The sequence below is a fragment of the Sus scrofa genome, chromosome 3 (genome assembly GCF_054392235.1).
Source record: "Sus scrofa isolate SSC_HxYL_T2T_F1_AM1 chromosome 3, Sscrofa_HxYL_maternal_Yorkshire_Landrace_v2.0, whole genome shotgun sequence".
In the NCBI taxonomy this organism is placed as follows: Eukaryota; Metazoa; Chordata; class Mammalia; order Artiodactyla; family Suidae; genus Sus; species Sus scrofa.
This window is the reverse complement of record NC_139385.1, coordinates 121,019,921-121,037,357: the sequence shown is the minus strand read 5'-3', so window position 1 is coordinate 121,037,357 and position 17,437 is coordinate 121,019,921. Positions and strand designations below refer to the sequence as shown.

Sequence of the window (17,437 nt, the reverse complement as noted above, 5' to 3'; positions counted from 1 at the left end):
CTTTTAGCAGAGTTCATTTTGCCTTACTTTGATCTCCCCTGTTCACCTGTGGCATACCTCTTTTACAGCATATACCATACCAAATGGCAATAATTTCTTAGCACACTTAGTTTCCCTACTAGACTGTGAGAGCAACGCTTGTTAATATTTGAATCGTTATATGAATTAAAAAACTAAGGAGATTTATGAAGTAATACATCTTTCCTTCCTGAGCAAGGAACTGTAAGTGTCCCTAATGCATTCCATTAGTCCTTGTCAGGGAGTGTCCTCCCACATTGTCATACTCCAGGAATAATATATGCAACTGAATAAGAAGTCCAGGTGGGCTGTGTTTTGGTTCCTGCCTTTGCTTGGCATTGCAGTCATTTGAATCACAGATGGGTAGACATAGGCAAGCATCAGAATTGGAATCAGATTATGAGTTAGGAAGTGAGATGAGAGATCGTATTAATTTACTGAAGGGACAGTAGTCTTCAGGGAAAAGGTTGGTGGATTATACTGAAGTAGGCATAGCTTTTCAAGAAGATCACAGTTCAGTTCTGTATTTCTGTATTTGGCAATAAAATGGATATGCCATTTTGAAACTATGACTGTTTCTTTTCCAAATGGTTTTTATTTTATGAGAATGCTATCAATATTATACAAAGAATGTACAACAGTATTAAATTATGGTGTTTGTGATTACTTTTCAATGATGTGGCCTTTATTTTAAATGATTTTAAACGTTTAGATATTTAATTTACCAGTTATTTAATCAGACTTCCAGCAGAAGCTGGCATCCTTGGCTTTGCACAAATTTTTGTGTGTTAAGTACTAGGGAATAGTAAGGTAAGAAAGAAAGACATTAGATTTCCTCACGAAATCCCTGTAAACCTCTAATGTTCAGAATAATTTTTGCATGAGGTGTTAAACATTTGGTTTAGATTTGTGACATCTTGATTTTATGTACTGATTATTTTATAGTGTGTAAGTTTAATTACAAGAACAATATATTCTGGAAAAAGAACATAGTGTTGCCTTTTAGACTGATAGTGGACTCTGACATCAGATTACCTGGACTCAAATCCCAGCTCTGCCATTTACTTGCTGTATAGTCTTGAGCATATTATTTTAACCACTTTGTACCTCAATATCCTTATATATAAAATGTGGGATAATGAAAATGCCTACACAATGGGATTGTGAGTGTTAAGTTTACGCATTTAAAATACATGACACAGTGCCTGGAATGTTCTAAAAGCTTGACATAGTTTAGATATTATATCTAAATAGAATAATTTAGATTATTATTATATTATTATAATCAAAATAACCCAGACATGTAGAATTCCCCAAGTCATAAGAGCTTAATGAATATTCTGTCAGATTTTATCTCACATAGTATAATCTTTTAAACTTAAAATCCACATATAGTAAAGATCAGTAAAAATACTTTCTCTGAGCTTCAAGAAATTCATAGTCTTCAAGAAACACAGTTAGGAAATGGAATGGTTTCCTCAACTCCTAAAACTTCCCTTTGTGCTGCTGCCTCTTCACAGTCAGATCCTCTCCCCACCCCTAACTTTTGGCAGTCACTGATCTGTTTCTCTCCTTATAGTTTTGCCTTTTCTAGACTGTCATGTGAAATCAGTTATACAGTTAGAAAGAAATTCATGCCTTTGAACCTGGCTTCCTTCACTCAGCATAATGCATTTGAGGTTAACCCCAGGTGCTACATGTATCAGTCATATGTCTTTTCATTGCTGAGTAGTATTCTGATCTCTGGATATTACTAGAGTGTGTGTATCCCCCTGACTGAAATTTGAGTTGTTCCCATTTTTCCCAATTATGAATAATGCTGCTATAAACAATTATGTATAGGTTTGTGTGTCAACATAAGTTGTTAATTTGTCCTGGATATTTATTAGTCGGATTGCTGGGTTATATTTAACATTCAACATTTTAAGAAACTGTAAGGCTGTTTTCCAGAGGGGCCATACCATTTTGTATTCCCACTGGCAATGTATGTGAGTTCTGATTGTGCTGCATCTTTACCAGCACTTGGTTTTGTCATTTTTTTTTTAATTTTAGCTATTCTAAATAAGTGTGTAGCTAGCATAATTCTTAACCAAGTTTTTTGTCAAATCCTTGAGACCTGGAAGAAGAGATAGAACAGGGCTAGATTAAAAGCAGGGTTCATGAGGAGATAGAGAGACCATTCACTTTGTGGGAGCTTGGTATATCTGTCATGTTCACTGTTATATTCCCAAATGACTAACACAGTGCCTGACATACAGTGGGAATCTCTTTGCATGTTTATTACATCATTGAACAAATGATTGAGAGGGAAGAAACAAGCAGTATGGAAAAGAAATTTTAGATTAGACTTGGTCTGAGTAATCTTGGTATTTTCATGTGATGCATCTCTTTATATCTGTTTAAGTCTATGTTTAAATATATTTTTAAAAGTTGACTCAGTTCTTTGATACCCAACCTCTTAGGAGAAGAAGCAGAGGCAGAAAAGACTTGATGCTACCAACGGGTTATGTGGACTTAGGATTGTCATCTTAATTCTTTTTGTCCTCAGCTTCATCACTGTAAATAGAAAAGATTTTATTAGATGATATCTAAGCTCCTTTAAGTATAATTTTTCCCTTTAGTGACATCATATGAGAAATAGTTTAGTAAGTGAGGAAGAAGCATGTCAGGATCTTTGATGGGAGGTAGTTGTGTATGGATACAAAGTAAGTACAGCCCTTCAGGGAGTTCAGGGTGAGTGTGGAAACAGAGCTAGCTAATGCCAGAAACAAATAGTAGATTAAACAAGGCAGTTATGGGGGGTGGGGAGGGTCAAACAGAGTAGCAGCATTGCAGGTGTATTTTTGGGGGTGGAGACTATGAAAGGAAATAGAGGTTGAGAAGACTGAATTTAGAAGCTTTCATTTTATTATATTTAATTTTTTCAAAAAAATTTTTTTAATTAGGGCCACACCCATGGCATTTGGAAATTCCCAGACTAGGGGTCTAATCAGAGCTACAGCTGCCGGCCTACACCACAGCCACAGCAACACGGGATCCAAGCCGCATCTGCAACCTACACCACAGCTCAGGTAACGCTGGATCATTAACCCACTGAGCGAGGCCAGGAATTGAACCCGCATCCTCATGGATCCTAGTTGGGTTTGTTAACTGCTAAGCAATGAAAGGAACTCCAATTTTTTCAAAATTTAATTAAAAAAATTTTGATGGCTGTATCCACGGCATATGGAAGTTCCGAGGCCAAGGAATGAATCTGAGCCACAACTACCACCTACACAGTAGCTGTGGCAATGCAGCTGGATCCTTTAACCCACTGTACTGGGCCAGGGATAGAACCTGCGGTTGGATTCTTGACTCACTGTGCCACAGTGGGAACTCCTAGAACCTTTTTAATGTTTTTATTATAAATACTTTAGGTTAGCCTGGAAAGAAGCTGCCTATAGTTTCTTTTAATGCAGAGGAGGAGCTGAGCTTCAGAGAAAGCAAAGCCAACAGAACATCCTGAGCCCAGTGTGAGCAAATTGTTTGGGTTCTCTTTTCCAGTGCTCTTTTTTTCTACTCCCACTTCCTCAACCCACTTTTTAGAAGTTCAGATCTAGAGTTTAGCATAAAACTGATTCTTAGCAGATATTTGTTCTGTTTGTACTTTAAAGGATTTTGGAAGAGCTTTTAAACTATACTGAATACGCAGATAAACTTGATTTAGTGTTGCTAAGGGATTTGACCTGTTTTGTTTGTCTGACTGACATTTTTAAAAGCACCATGACATTTGAAATTGTATTTCTTTTTCCTGTTGTGATTCTTTGCAAATATTCAGAGGTCTTGATTGCTGAAAGACCTTTTTAAATATATAAATTGTAAGGCCATTATTGTTTTTCATGGTTTTAATATTTTCTATGGTTTTACTATCCTGAGGCAAATAATATTTTTGCTCTAATATAGTTTAGCTTTTAGAGTCAAATATTTGATTATTCATTTTAGACTGTATTTCCAAGAGTTTATTTTAAAACATCAATATTATGTTCATAATAATAGGAACCCTCAAAAGTAATCTTTTGGCAAATAATTTAGGAAAATGAGTAAGGAGTCTGACTTCTAATTAAACTTTTAGCTCATAAAGACCAATTTCCCAAAGATAAGTTTTAGGTTCTAATGCAAAGAATCAATCTGTCCAGATTAAAATTACTTAGTACACTCTGTAAAACTGCCATCGCTTTTAGACATGGTCACCCTTAGGAAGCTGTTCTGCAGTTCTTAGTTCATTAAATCTACTTTTTATAGTAAGAGATTAAAAAAAAACCTGGAATATTTAAAATTTTTGTGTTGGATGATTTCTTGGAAAAGAAAATATAGTTTTATGTTAATAATAATAACCAGAAAAAAAAACCAAAAGCTTTTAAACAGCTTTTTTTTTTTTTTGAAGTCAAACATTTACTTTGTTGTGTATCCATTTCTTTTTCTTTTTTATTGAAGTTAGTTGATTTTACAATGTTGTGTTAGTTTTTGGTGTACAGCAAAGTAATAAAGTTTATATATATAGTTCCCTATGGTATACAATAGACCTTGTTGTTTATCTTTTTTATATGTAATAGTTTGTATCTCCTAATCTCTAACTCCTATTTTATCCCTCTCCCCCTTTGGTAACCAAAAATTTATTTTCCATGTTTATGAGTCTGTTTCTGTTTCATAAATGAATTCATTTGTGTCATATTTTAGATTCCCCATGTAAGTGATATCATACGGTATTTGTCTTTCTCTTTCTGACTGACTTCACTTATCATAATCTCTATTGCTGCAGATGGCATTATTTCATTCTTTTTTATGGGTGAGTAATAGTGCATTGTGTATGCACACGACATCATCTTTATCCATTCATCTGTCGATGGACATTTAGGTTGTTTCCATGTCTTGGCTATTGTGAATAGTGGTGCACTGAACATTGGGGTGTATGTATCTTTTCAAATTAAAGTTTTCTCCAGATATATGTTCTGGAGTCGGATTGTTGGATCATATGGCAATTCTATTTTTAGTTTTTTAAGGACGCTCCATACTGTTTTCCATAGTGGCTGCACCAATTTATATTCCTTCCAGCAGGTAGGAGGTTTCCCGTTTCTTCTCACCCTTTCTAAATTTGTTATTTGTAGACTTTTTAATGATGGCCATTCTGACCAGTGTGAGATGGTACTTCGTTTGCAGTTTCGATTTGCATTTCTCTAATAATTAGTAATACTGATCATCTTTTCATGTGTTTTTTTGGCCATCTGTATGTCTTCTTTGAGAAATGTCTAGGTTTTTTTCTGTTAAGGGCATTTTTTTGATTGTGGTTTTTTTGTTTTGTTTTGTTTTTGATTACTAAGTCATATTAGCCGTTTATATATTTTAGAAATTAAGCCCTTGTCAGTAGCATCATTTGCAAATATTTTCTCCCAGACCATGGGTTGTCTTTCTGTTTTGCCTTTGATTTCCTTTGCTATACAAAAGCTTTTTTGATTAGGTCCCATTTGCTTTTGCTATTATTTCTATTGCTTGAGAGATTGACCTAAGAAAACATTGCTGTGATTTATGTCAGAGAATGTTTTGCCTGTGTTCTCTTCTAGGAGTTTTATGGTGTCATGTCATATTTAAATCTTCAAGCGATTTTGAGTTTATTTTTGTGTGTCGTGAGAGGGTGTGTTCTAACTTCATTGATTTACTTGTGGCTGTCCAGTTTTCCCAGCACCATTTGCTGAAGAGACTGTCTTTTCTGTATTGTACATTCTTACCTCCTTCGTCTAAGATAGATTGATCGTAGGTGTGTGGGTTTATTTCTGGGCCCTCTGTTCTGTTTCATTGATCCATGTCTGTTTGTGGAGAGTATCCATTTCGAATGCACTAACAACTTGTTAGACCTGCAGGACGTGTAAGAGAGTATTCAAGCTCATATCCTTTATCAGAGCCTATTCTGTAGCTCTATAATTAAATATTATTATATGTATAATTCTGAAGTTGAATTTGGGCAGTTATAATAATAAAAAAATATCCTTTTTTTTATCTTTCAGAATCATGGTGTCATGGAGAGGGATTTACTTTATACTCACTTTGTTTTGGGGAAGCTTTTTTGGAAGCATTTTCATGCTGGGTCCTTTTTTACCTTTGATGTTTATAAATCCGTCTTGGTATCGCTGGATCAACAACCGCCTTGTGGCCACCTGGCTCACGCTACCTGTGGTAAGTTACATAGCAGAGGAAACGAGACCAAAGTGGCTCACCCTACTGATTTGTATTTTGTTAGAGCCAGATTTAGTTAAAAGTTAGAAGAAAATGTATAAGTCCTTCCTATTGCATAGGCAGCACAATAGTTTTTATAGTTCCCCTTTAAATGCTAGAGAGAAATATCTAATAAAGAACTATATTCCAAGATTGAATTTTTTCCACATTCTCACGAATTTTCTTTATTTTCCTTCATTGAAGTCTGTCTTAGTAAAATATGCAAATCTAAAGATATGGACTGAAAAACTTTTACATCTTTAATTTTATTTTACATTTCTATTTATTTTATAAAATGACAAAAAATAAGATTCAGATAACAGACTTTTAAAAACTTGTGACACTGATGAGCTCAAGTCCTGCCAGTTACCGTAGAATTTAGGAATGTCTGTGGGCCAGGCTGACAACATACGCGAGGTAAAAGTGCATATACCAAATGTAGAATAAGTTCTTGGAGCAGCCAGGTATCTGCTGCAAGGTCTGAGCACATCTCCCTCTGACCCTAAGAACTGGTTACTTCCCGTCAGATTCCAGCCCCCACCCCTCCCTTCTCTGGCACCAAGGAGGTTTCAGCCCTTCTTTGTTGCTGCTGAAGTGCCTTCTCCGAAAATGAAGTGATGTGCATTTAGCCGCCTTTACCTTGATCAGGTTGTATTTTCTGAGTCTTTTGTTCCTTCTTTTTCCTGAGCAACCCCTCGAACTTAAGGTTTCTGGGCTTATAGACCTGTTGTGGTGGAGGTGATGAGTATCATACGTGACAAGGACAACAAAGAGGGAGTCCTCTTTCTTCAGTTGTTGAAGGGTCTCCTTTACCTGCCTCTTCTGAATGATTGTCTCTTCCCACTCAGGCCGATTGCCGTTGTTGTGTTGGAAGAGAGGAAAGTATGATGCTCACACTATAGATGCCTCAGGTGGAGGTTAATAGGGAAAGATTTCCAGAAACAGTGGTTGGTGGGAGTGTACCTACCTTGATGGAATAGCTGTTTCTCAGAAAGTTTCCTGTAAATTGAATTTTAAGACATCATTTACCATGTACCCTCCTTCTCCTATTTTAATTTTTTTTTAATTCTAATGATCCTTCTTGTATTTTAGAAAGGAATCCTGTGATGAATAATTTTCCAGATTGCATTCCTCCCTTGTTGCAAGGTTAATTAAACATATTTTATTCAGATATATCTGTTTTATGAATGTGATATTGTTAAACTAAAAGTAGTCTCCTCTCTCTTCCCCCTTTCTTTTCTATATTTAGACTTAAAAACTAAAAGGACTATAGAATACTGGTGGATAGATAGCTGTGGAATGGGATGGCATATTTAATTCAGCTATAAGGAGAAGAATTAAGAGGTTTTGTTAAGAGGAAAAATGAAGGTAAAAGCTCAAGGGTAATGGTTATAGCTGTTATCCACTTATGTGGCAGGTATTATGCTAAGTGCTTTAAGGGGATGGCTTTACTTCAGGTGCCACCATTATCCCCATTTTACAGAAAAAGAAGTAGAAGTTTTGAAAACTTGACTAATTCCTCCAAGTTGGCACTCATAAGCAAGCTATTTAAGCAGAATTGAGATTAAATCCAGTTTGCTGCTATTAGAGCTTAAGGTGATAAAAGAAGTTTCAAGGATTGGTCAGAGCCACCTAGTGCCTAAACTGTTCCCAGTGGTAAGAAGCTCACTGGCACCTTGTGATTGTTTCAAAAGAAGGTTTGGAGTCCTTTCCAGCCAGAGAATAGCTAACTTGGGAGAAAAGAATCTGAGGAACTGACAACTCATAATAAAGTCAGTCTTACTAGTGCGATGATTCTCTTGTAGTACAGGAGGAAAGTTGGCAAGAAATCCTCATAGAAAGCCTTTTCTTTTGCTAGAGGAGCCAAAGACATAGGTTGCCGGGACAAGGTATATTATTAGTAAATACTCATTGGATGAGTGGATAAACGTAAAGAAGTTTCAGGGTCAAACCAGCTCAATCTTTAGTATCAAGATTTGTACAGTACTCCCCCTTCCTGCATTTTTTAAAAGAAAAATTTGTATATAAATTTTATAAAAGCATAGCTTTAGGGATTACATAATGTATCCTTAGTGCATCACAGTCCACTTAGAGTTAGTTTTTACTACAGTGTATAAAAAGAGCCTTGTAACAGTTTGTGGTGGATTTATACTCACGTTCTTTGTGCTGCTGTTTCATATTGCCTCTATTTACGTAATAAACTCTATAATGCAGTGTTTTATCTAAATATCTTCCATTTGTAGTGTTCTTTATTCTTCTTCTATGTTAGTTTCCATCTAGTGTTATTTCTAATCATCCTGAAGAACTTCCTTAAACTTTTTCTTACAGTGAGAACTCCTATAGATGAATTCTGTTTTTATTTATTTATTTATTTTTCTTTATAGGGCTGCACCCACTGCATATGGAAGTTCCCAGGCTAGGGGTCCAGAGTGGAGCTGCAGGTGCCAGCCTGCGTGACAGCCACAGCAACACCATGTCCTAGCCACGTCTGTGACTTACACCACAGTTGACGGCAATGCCAGATCCTCATGGATACTAGTTGGGTTCATTATGACTGAGCTACAGTGGGAACTCCCTGAATTCTGTTTTTAATTAAAAATTGCTTGCCTCTGTTTTTGAAAGATAGTGTTGCTGGCTCTAAAATGTCTGGAATAACTTTTCCCCTCATACTGTAAAGTTCTAATTCCTTATGATTTTCAGTGTTTTTGATAAAAAGTAAGCCATCGTACATGCTGTTGCTTCCCTTTATGTAATGTATCATTTTCCTCTGGTTGCTTTTAAGACTTCTCTTTGTTGTTTTGTTTTGTTTTAGGGCTGCACCCATGGCTTATGAAGTTCCCAGGCTAGGGGTTGAATCAGAGCTGTAGCTGCTGGCCACAGCCACAGCCTCAGCAACGCTAGATCGAGTCACATCTGTTACCTGTGTCACAGCCTGCAGCAACACCGGATCCTTAACCCACTAAGGGAGGCCAGGGATTGAACCCATATCCTCATGGATATTAGTTGGATTCTTAAGCCACTGAGCCACGATGGGAACTCCTACAGTGACTTCTATTTAAAATACTATACTGTTAAGTTCTAGATCTTGATTGGGTTCTTTTTGGTTTCATTACCTTCTTGAGATTCCTCATGTTGTAATTTTGAGGAATTATTTCCCTTTAAGTCTGCTGGGTGGTAAGTGTAGTACTATTTACTCTGTGAGGGCTGGAAGTAGCAGTCGCCCTCATCCTCATTTCTCCTGTAGAGAATACTTTGCATTGAATATTTGTATAAGTCCTACCTTATCAGGGGGGCTCCTCCTTATTCTTTTAAGGAAAATTTATTTTTCTTAATAGAAGGAGGTTTTTTTTTTTTTTTGGTCTTTTGTCTTTTTGTTGTTGTTGTTGCTATTTCTTGGGCCGCTCCCGCAGAATATGGAGGTTCCCAGGCTAGGGGTTGAATCGGAGCTGTAGCCACCGGCCTACACCAGAGCCACAGCAACGCGGGATCTGAGCCGTGTCTGCAACCTACACCACAGCTCACAGCAACGCCGGATCGTTAACCCACTGAGCAAGGGCAGGGACTGAACCCGCAACCTCATGGTCCCTAGTCGGATTCGTTAACCACTGCGCCACGACGGGAACTCCGGAGTTTTGTTTTTTAACTTGTGTTTATTGGAAAACTAGCAGCAGGATCCTTGTACATTCATCAAGCAGCTGCCATCCCAGTATGTTTCTAGGATATGATGATGAACAGGACAGATATGATCTCTGTCCTTGTGGAGATAATAGTTCTCTACCTAAACTGTCTTTCCTACGGGTAGATTTACACAGCTTGACTAGTTTCTTTTCTGGCTTTTGTTTGACTAAAAGGCAATTTCCTTTGTTAGAGGACAGAAGTTGATTTCCTAGGCCATGACTTTTTAGAGTTAGATTTTTATTTTTATTCTTGCTTTTCAGGGCCGCCCCCTACAATGTATGGAAGTTCCCAGGCTAGAGGTTGAATCGAAGCTGCAGCTGCCAGCCTGCACCACAGCCACAGCAACATGGGATCCCAGCCGCATCTGCGACCTACATCATAGCTCACAGCAACACCGGAGCCTTAACCCACTGAGAGAGGCCAGGGATCAAACCTGCATCCTCATGGCTGCTAGTTGGGCTCGTAAGCCTCAGAGCCACAACGGGAACTCCAGAGTTAGATTTTAAAATCGGCTTTGAAGATAGGAAGCTCAGTGCTTTGTTGCAGCCTTCAAACATATGATTTAATATAAATTTTTTTGTGGTATTGCTTTAATTGCTATTACTCGCTTATTTACGTAGCATTTCTCCATGAAATATATTTATATTAAGTAGAAGAGACATATTGTTCAGTGCACATAACATGAACCATCACAAGTAGCTATTTCTAAAATATTATCTACAAACTGCCTAAATGTTAAATAATTCCATTTATAGTCATTATAAAACCAGGCAGTTATCGTTTTGAAAGTTAAAATTTTTCAGGTCATTTACATCTTTTTTTTTTTTTTTTAAGATTTTTATATCATCACCTAACATAAGGAAATTGAGTAGATGATCTTTTGAGATCCATTTCAGATCCAGCAGTGTAATCTGATTCTAAAAGCAAACATTTAGAAGGAAGTAATTTTTTTATAACAGTTGCTACTGTACTTCATTTTCTGTAATGTCATAAATTTGTCATAGTATATGATCTTTTGATTATGAATTACATGCTTTTGGCTGATCCTCTCTACCAAAGCCTGAAGAGTTTTGAGAATTTTGAGTTACTACATTGGTAGAAATCATTACAGTTGTTATGCTTCTACTGTCTAATCAGTCTGATTTCTTTAGAGAGCCGTTGTAAGCAGCGTGCTTATTGGTACAGATATTAGAGACAGACTTTTATTACTGTCATCCTCCCTACTTCCTAGTCATTTGAACCTGGCTAAGCTACTTAGCCTCTCTAAAATTCTCTTTCTTCATCTGTTTAAAAAAACAAAAAGGAAATCTAAATACCACCTTCCACAGAGAGTTATTGTGATGACTAGATGGGATAATGAATGTAGCCTTTATAGAATAAACAGTAAATGTTTGCTACTATGTAAGTAGTACATAGAACTACTTTTAGGGGGTAGGCTAAACTGCATTATTATTTATTTATTTATTATTTTGCTTTTTAGGGCTGCACCTGCAGCATAGGGAAGTTCCCAGGCTAGGGGTCGAATCAGAGCTGTAGCTACTGGCCTGCACCACAGCCACAGCAACACAGGATCCATGTCTGCGATCTACACCACAGCTCACAGCAATGCCGGATCCCCGACCCACTGAGTGAGGCCAGGGATTGAACCTGCATCCTCATGGATGCTAGTCAGATTTGTTTCCACTGAACCACAACAGGAACTCTTAAACTGCATTAGTGAAGAAAATTCAAAACATAGTAGCTCGAGTAAGGCCAAACTTTATTCACCTTTGGTTTCAGATTGGCAGGGTAGCCCTGCTTTGTGCTGTCATTCAAGACTCAGATTTCCTTCCACCCAGCTTGGCATAATATCCTCTTCTGTATGGGCAAGACTTCTTTGCCTCACTCAGCGGGAAGTGGGGAAGGAAGCAAGTCCAGAGCAACTGCTTTCCCTTTAGATCAGTGAATTACAAGTTGTACCTAACCTCTCTTGTGTAACCCATTGGTGAGAACAGTTAAAAGCGCTAATAGAACCTGGAAAGTGTAGTCTTTTTTCTGGGCAGCCATGTACACAATTAAAATCTGTTACTCTGGAAGAAATGCTGGATTTTATTGGACAAATTCTGCCATAGCTGCTTCTACTGTTATTACTACTAGTACCAATAGTATTAACTTCTACAACTTCAATTACACACACTAGGATGGATGAGGGGAGAGTGGAGAGAGAAGAATCAATGTTTGAAATGTGAGTGGGCCAGTGCTGAGTATGATTCTTGTGTTTAAAACAATATGCAAACTAATCATTTCATCTGATGGTCACTTGGAGAAATCTGGTCCAACATCCAGAAAAAAATGGTTGAGCTAGACTTATTGATAGGTGCTAGTCTCTTATAAGTACTTTCTAAGCGATTTTTGAGGCTAATTTCAACTATTCTTGACTTCGGCCTTATTACTTGTCTTGAGAACTTATATAAACAAGATTCAACCACCATTGTGGTGTTAAATTGGTATATATTTGAAAAAACTGTTACCAAACTGTTTAATGCACTGCCTTGCTCACCAGTAATGGCATATCAAGCAGAGTCCTCAGTTAGAAATTTATAGAAGTTGAATCCTTTATAGCTAGATTACAGAAAATTGACGTTCTTATTTTGAGAAAGTGAAATCTCTCTTCAAAGAAATGGAGAAAAACTGTTAGGGTGTCTTTTACAACCTTTTATTTCATTCCTTTAGGAGGTGCTAAAGGAGTTTTTATTTTGAAGCAAATGGAAGAGTAGACCATTTTTTTATTCAGAAGGAATTTAATCTTCTCTCCCCTGTAGGTGTGCTTTCTTTTAAGCAATCCCAAAGAGTTAAAAATCATTTTTCACTACAAATAGGGTAAATCCATTTAGACTAATTATTGCTTCACAGAAATAATCACAAATGTTTCATTGGCAGGATTTTTTTTTTATCTTACTATTTTCTGGTTAATGAGGTACCACAATAAATCTTTTAGAATCATAAAGTTAGAAGAGACTTGGTGGTCACCCAGTCTAGCTTACCTGTGTGTGTAAGAATCCTTTTCACAAGTCTACAGAGTACTTCTAGTCTGCAAAGTGACTCTTCATTCTTCCTTGGAATATTTTTGTAATGAGGAGCACATGTCTTTGTTCATTTCATTTTTGGATGGTTCTGTTTAACATAATCATTACTGTCAGGGTCAAACTTTGCTTGTGCCCAGAGTCTCTTTTCAACAGCTGATTGTTAATTACCTGAGATTATGAAGGAGTTCTGTCCTTTCACCATAAATCATGGTTTAGGAATTTTAGAGGTCATTTTCTAACTCCTCATCTAGGACACACGTTACCTTCTGCAGTCTGCTGATTCCATTCCAGTCCTAGAACACAGCAGGTGTTCACCAAACATAGATGACTGAATGTAGTTTCTGTCTAGACTGCTGCTCTTAAGAAAGGGGGTCTCAGTCATTGATGAATGACTTGGAACTACATGTCCCTAAATAACTATAACGATTTGAGGAGGCAGGCCTAAGTCTGAAAAGCCAAGAGAGACTTGGAGGTGAGGAACGTCATAGATTGTTCTTACCTCAGATTGAGTAAAGACTCACTGGAGTGACAGATGGGAGCCCGGGGCATGATGGCAAAACTGACTTCCTGTGACCATGGGAACTTCTCATCTTTATTTTCATGTCCAGTAGAACACTTCGAAGTAGTAAACAGTGGTAGAAAGTACTTCTCTATTTCTAATTCTCTGAGAAATAATAGTATCCGTAGAATGTACTTCTGTATTTCTAATTCTATGAGAAATCTTCAAACAATTAAGTAAAAGTCATGAGAATTATAGCTCTTGGTTCAGGATAAGACATAGTACATAAAATTTTCTAAGCTTTGTCTCTTATTGTTCTTCTACGTTAGAAATAGGGCAAATATGAGACATATGACAATAGTGCCTTTTTTTTCTAAAAAGCAGTTTTTGATCTGGATTACTTGAATTCTGGAGTTCTTTATAGACATTACAACTTCATCTCTGTGTAGTATATTATTCTGCATTTGCAGGAGCTGTAAATAATGTTGACTAGAAATGTCTGCTATTAAAAATGATTAATGTGAGCCAGATATCTAGGCTGCCCAGAAGGTTATATATAACTTTCAGGCACATTCTAATAGAGTGCTGGATGGCAGGGAAGAGAATACCTTACGATATGCTCCTCGACAAATAGTCTGGGATTTTTTATTTTGACATTTCCTATAATAAAAAGTTAAAGACTGTTTTGGATCCATAGGAAGCATGTATTAGAAATTGCACATGGAAGGTTTAGAGTTGTGATTTGGGATTTATAGGCTTAAGATTTTTAACTCCTTTCTGTAGTACTACACACAATTAGTAGTCAGCTTCCTCTTTCTACCAGTTCAAGGAAGTCTCCTGCATTTTAATTCTTTGCAAAATCTGAGAAGTATATCATATTTGGAATGCAGAGTAGGACTGATCCAAATTAACCTAGGATGGTGATTTCAGACCTATTATCCAGGCCAAGGCATGTAATTCAGTGATTCAGTTTGGTAGTTGATGGCTTTTTAATACTTGTAAGTGGAAAAAAATGGATTCAAGTCTCGAGGACTCCTCCATTGTCTTCTCCATTGGAGCTTAACTTCCCAGACTTTGGACTGGGGGTTATAAGCGAGTGGTTATGGATATTTTTGGAAAGTTAATTTTTTTTTTTTTTTATGGCCACACGTGTGGCATATGGAAGTCCCAACCTAGCAATTGAATCTGAGCTGCAGCTGCGACCTGTGTCATAGTTGCTGCAATACCAGATCCAATAACCCACTGCGCCAGGCTCGAGATCGAACCTGGCCGTCTGCAACAACCCAAGCCTCTGCAATTGGATTCTTAACCTGCTGTGCCCCATCAGGAACTCCAACATTCTTTTTTTGTATTCTTCTCCATTATGGTCTATCCCAGGAGACTGGATATAATTGCCTGTGCTGTACAGTGGAACTTCATTGCTTTTCCATTCTAAATGTAATAGTTTGCATCTACTAACCCTAAACCCGCAATCCATCCCACTCACTCCCCACTCCCGCTTGGAAAACATGTCTGTTGTCTATGTCTGTGAGCCTCTTTCAGTTCTGTAGATATATTCATTTGTGCTATATTTTAGATTCCACATAAAAATGATATCATGTGGTATTTGTCTTCCTCTTCCTTACTTCACTTAGTATGAGAATCTCTAGTTGCATCCATGTTGCTATGAATGGCATTCTTTTGTTATTTTTCATGACTGTGGTATATATACATATATAAGATAGATAATATATATACCATAGATATATATAAGAAGTATACACACACACACACATCTTATTATCTATTCATATGTCAGTGGACATTTAGGTTGTTTCTATGTCTTGGCTATTGTAAATAGTGCTGCTGCTCCGAACATAGTGGTGCATGTATCTTTTTGAATTATAGTTTTGTCTGGATATGTGCCCTGGTGTGGGATTGCTGGATCGTATGGTAATTTTAGTTTTCTGAGGAAATGTTAATCTGTGTTCCATAGTGGTTGTACCAGTTTACATTCCTATCAAAGTGTAGGAGGGTTCCCTTTTCTCTACACCCTCTCTGGCATCTCCAGCTCATTAATAATGGCCATTCTGACCAATGTGCGGTGGGACCTCACTGTAGTTTCGATTTGCATGTCTCTAGTAATTAGTGATTTTGAACATCTTTTCATGTGCTTATTGGGAAATGTTTATGTAGGTCTTCCGCTCATTTTCCAAATTGTTTGGTTTGTGGTTGTCGTCGAGTTGTATTAGTTGTTTATACATTTTGAAAATTAAACCCTTGTCAGTTGCATTGTTTGCAAATATTTTCTTCCATTTTGTATGTTGTCTTTTTTGTTTTCTTTATGGTTTCCTTTGCTGTGCAAAAGCTTGTAAGTCTAATTAGGTCCAATTTGTTAATTTTTGTTTTTATTTCTATTGTCTTGGGGGATTGACCTAAGAGACTATTTGTACAATTTATGGCAAAGAAATGTTTTGCCTGTGTTCTCATCTGGGGGTTTTACGGTGTCATGTCTTAGGTTTAAGTCTGGAAGTGACTGAGTTTATTTTTGTGCATGGTGTGAGGATATGTTCTAGCTTCATTGATTTACATGTGGCTGTCCGTCTTTCCTAGCACCACTTGCTCAAGAGACTGTTTCCTATTATATAGCCTTGCCTCCTTTGTCTAAGATTAATTGACCATAGGTGTATGCATTTATTTCTGGGCTCTCCGTTCTGTTCCACTGATACACGTGTCTATTTTTGTGCCAACACAACACTATTTTGACGACTGTAGTTTTGTAAGTATTGTCTGAAGTTTGGGAGAGTTATGCTGCCTGCCATTTTCCTTTCTTTTTTTTTTTTTTTAAACCCCTCTCAGAGGGCTTTGGCAATTCTGGGTCTTTTATGGTTCCATATAAAATTTTGGACTAACTAGTTCTAGTTCTGCGAAAAATGTTATGGATAATTTGATAGGAATCACACTAAATCTGCAGATTGCTTTGGGATAGGATGGCCAATTTAACAGTAATAATTCTTCTAATCCCAGGGCATGGGATGTGTTTCCATGTCTTTGAGTCCTTTTTAATTTCCTTTATTAATATTTTACAGTTCTTAGCATATAAGTCTTTCACCTCCTTGCTCAGGTTTATTTCTCCGTTGGTTTTTTTTTTTTTCTGTGTGTGTGTGCTATTTTAATAAAGTTTTTTTTCCTTTTTTCTTTTTGCTATTTCTTTGGGCAGCTCCCACGGCATATGGAGGTTCCCAGGCTAGGGGTCAGATTGGAGCTGCAGCCACTGGCCTACGCCAGAGCCACAGCACAGCAACGTGGGATCCGAGCCGCGTCTGCAACAGCTCACGGCAACGCCGGATCGTTAACCCACTGAGCAAGGGCAGGGACCGAACCCGCAACCTCATGGTTTCTAGTCAGATTCGTTAACCACTGCGCCACGATGGGAACTCCCAGTTTTTTCTTTTTTTAACATTCCTTTTCAGATATTTCATTTTTAGCATAAATAAATGCAACCATTTTATGAATGTTAATCTTGTATCATGCTGCTTCGCTCAGTTTGTTTACCAGATAGAGTAGTTTTTGTGTGGCGTCCTTAGGGTTTTCTCTATATAGTGTGTCTATACTATAATAGACATTATAGACATTATACTATATATGGAATATTATATATAGTATTTACCTCTTCCCTTCCAACTTGGATACTTTTTATTTTTTTCTCTTCTTTAATTGCTGTGGCCAGGACTTCCAGGCTTTCAGCTTTTCTCCATTAAGTATTATATTGGCTGCAGGTGTGTCATAAGTGGGTTTTATTGAGGTAGGTTCCCTTCATACCTATATTGGTAAGAGTTTTTGTCATGAGTAGATGCTGAATTTTGTCAAATTCTTTTTCTGCATCGACTGAGATGATCAGGTGGTTTTTGATGTTTATTTTGCTAATGTGATGTATTACATTGATTAATTT

The 17,437-nt window shown here is 37.1% G+C and overlaps 1 protein-coding gene across 1 annotated transcript in view; it reads left to right on the top strand.

Moving 5' to 3' along the window:
- Positions 1 to 6,053: 6,053 nt before the first annotated feature.
- LCLAT1 (lysocardiolipin acyltransferase 1) overlaps positions 6,054 to 17,437 on the top strand; it is a gene marked incomplete at its 5' end in the record, with an annotated part of 119,144 nt that continues 107,760 nt past the window's right edge. Inside the window, 1 exon segment of the mRNA NM_001142845.1 lies at positions 6,054 to 6,225. Coding sequence (NP_001136317.1) covers positions 6,061 to 6,225 — 165 coding nt within the window.